Here is a 3,165-nt window from a genome sequence, read left to right on the forward strand (position 1 = left end):
CGTGGCAGCCAAAGGGTGAGAAGAGACTGCTGGATGACGCAGCACGGCGACGTGCGGTCGTCGACGAACTCAGGCGGCGACGACGAACTAAATAAAACGACTAGCTGGACGCAGACAGACGGGCGGGCGGCGGCGGCGGGCGGCAAAGACGCGATTGGGTGGGAGGCAGCGGCGAGCCGCAGCGCGTTTAGGTTTAACTGTTCGTAGCAAAAAACCGGTGAAAAATTCAATATATATCCAACATCGCTGACGGGCTACCCGTCAGCGATGTTCATTTCCCATCAGCGATGTTTTATCCCTGACGGTATCTAAAACATCTCTGACGGTTTGTCCCGTCAGAGATATAAACATCGCTAACGGCTATTAACCGTCAGCGATGTTGCCATCAGCGATACCTAGTTTTTAACTAGTGGGGGCTGCACTTGCCCAAACAGTTCCAACCGTTTGGACTGCCGTGTTTTGTACTAAAAGCCAGCACTAACACATCAGCGTACCGTGGGTGGGTGTAGTGTAGAAATTATTAACGTGTCGTTATCATTTTCCAATTATGTTTTGGTGTAACCAACCTGTTGGCATTAATATATTTATTAACAGTTATATAATTTTGATCAGAAAACTATTGATTAAAAATATTTTAAAAAAAATAGTACTACGTATTAGCTTGAGAAGTGGGCTCATCCGTTATTTAACTGAAGAATTCGTACGTGGACTCGCTCAACTAACAGCCATTAGGCATAACCACTCCCAAATTTGTCTCCAAACCTCGGAAATGGTCTACACTCCCTAACTAACCTACGAGAGAGTGATGGACCCCTATTTAAGGTAACTAAACCCTCACTCGCTGAATTAAACAAAAAATGGGTTCCTTCTCCCCTTCGTCTCTCTTCGCCTCCCTCCTCCTCCTCTTCTCAAACTCCCGCTCCTCGCTCTCCGAGACCTCCTACATCCCGAAATCACGTGCTCAGACGTCGGCTTTGCCGAGGGGCGACGTCGATCTCCTAGAGTTCCCGTTGAATCTAGAGTACCTGGAGGCTGAGTTCTTCCTGTGGGGGGCTCTTGGCTATGGTCTCGATAAGGAGGCGCCGGCCCTCACCATGGGCGGGCCTCCACCCGTTGGGGCCAAGAAGGCCAACCTTTGCCCGTTTGTTCGGGACATTATTACGCAGTTCGCCTACCAAGAGGTCGGGCATATCAGGTGAGTGTCCGGTAATTCTGATCCGTTGCCATGCTCAGGGTGTAATATACATGGGCTAAAAAGATATATATATATATTGTCACAAAAGAAACATTCATTAAACGTCACTAGATAACTGATGTTTAAATGATTGAATATCCTTGAATCGGTGCAAAATATGAAGCTGAATATATGATCCTCCCAAGGTTTGATCGCCTTAGAGCATTAATTGTATAGCGAATATGATCCATTGGCTGCTAGTTTTATGCCCCGTGAATTTAGATCGGATTTTGTATCTCTTTCCCTAATCATCTAACATTGCTAAATAAATCGCAATAAGTTACAAAATATATGTATAGGAAAGGCGTGCAATATCGATCAATGCTTGTGAACCGATAATGACTTGCATTTTGCAACCATAAATAAGGATGCTATAGGCTAATGAACTATATATCGAAATGGATTTAAACGCAATTACCTGCTGTTTGAGCTACGATGAGCTCAAACATGCGTATTTAACCATATATCCATCTAACTGTCTTTTCTAATATGTTATTGCAATCTTTGCAGAGCAATCCAGAAAACAGTGAAAGGGTTTCCGAGGCCATTTTTGGATCTGACTGCGAGCAATTTTGACAAGATCATTGAGAATGCGATGGGCAGAAAGTTGGAGCCTCCCTTTGACCCGTACGCAAACAGCCTCAACTATCTGATAGCCTCTTATATCATCCCTTATGTTGGGCTCACCGGATACGTGGGAGCAAACCCTAACCTGATCAGTCCTCAAAGCAAGAGGGTAATAACTAGCTAAAATCTTAACCACCGTCCAGTATGAACACTGCGTAGCTAGATAGTTGTGATTTGTTTGCAACAACTAATTACACATATATATATAATTGCGATTTTTAATCAATTTACTAATTAAGTTAACTGCAAATATGATCCCTTGATATAGTCACTTGGAAGTTCAAAACTATTTTATTACAACTAGAGCGATAACTGTTTTATCAGGAGGACTCAACGTGACGACAAAAAATTTAATTTATTCTCATGCGACATCGCAACCTGACATGAATAACATCATCTAGAGTTTATAATTACGATTTTTTTTGCCTCCTAAATAAAATAAAAAAAAAACAGCTCGTGGCTGGCCTCCTCGGCGTAGAGTCCGCCCAAGACGCGGTCATCCGGAACCTGCTCTACATAAAAGCAACGCCCCGTCGTACCCTACAACATCACGGTGGCCGAGCTCACCGCCCGCGTCTCCGGCCTCCGCAACAAGCTCGCTGCGGCTCGTGCGTGAAGGACGAGGGCATCGAGGAGGGTGCGGAGGGGAAGATCGCCGGGAATGTCATCGCCGGCGACGAGAACTCTTTGGCGTTTGACAGGACTCCGGAGGAGATATTGAAGGTTGTGTACGGGGGTGGGAGCGCGAGCGCGCCCGGGGGGTTCTTTCCTAAGGGAGCTGGTGGGAGGATTGCTAGGTCCTTTCTTGATAAAGTTTATTAATTAGGTAGATTTTTTTTCTTCTTCTTCCTTTAGTTTTGGTTTTTTTTTTTTTAATTATAGTTTATTTATGTGTGTGTGATGACTGAGGAACGCTATATGAAATGAAAAAAATAATAATAATGGCTGCATGGCTGCTAAAGTTCACAAATCTCTCGAGCGCTACCGCTTCGTATAGTCGTGAAGCCTGTGGGAATTTTTTTTTTTTTTTGAAGTTAGTGGAGAATACTCTTTACTAAAGTATGTCTTAAAACAACACGAGTGTTGTCTATCATCTACATTATTATTTAAAGTTTGTCTTCTTCTTGATTAGTGTGAGCTTCATTTTTAGAAGGGAAAGTTGTGTCAATGTGCCAGGACATAAGAAGTTGATGTGGCCCGGTCACCTCTACTTGGCTCACGTGCAATGGCCCTAAAAATATCAAATAAATATGACCCAACCCTTCGAGCTCAAGTCGTACCCGTATTTTGACCTGAGCACCCGA

At 44.0% G+C, this 3,165-nt stretch overlaps 1 protein-coding gene across 1 annotated transcript; it reads left to right on the forward strand.

Moving 5' to 3' along the window:
- LOC109823563 (desiccation-related protein PCC13-62-like) lies at positions 858–2,766 on the forward strand. Its single transcript, XM_020389839.1, is given in 5 exon segments — positions 858–1,195; positions 1,745–1,970; positions 2,315–2,391; positions 2,393–2,471; positions 2,474–2,766. Coding segments are annotated over 5 exon segments (930 nt in total). The 3' UTR covers positions 2,684–2,766.

This window comes from Asparagus officinalis, chromosome 9 (assembly GCF_001876935.1).
Source record: "Asparagus officinalis chromosome 9, Aspof.V1, whole genome shotgun sequence".
Classification (NCBI taxonomy): domain Eukaryota; kingdom Viridiplantae; phylum Streptophyta; class Magnoliopsida; order Asparagales; family Asparagaceae; genus Asparagus; species Asparagus officinalis.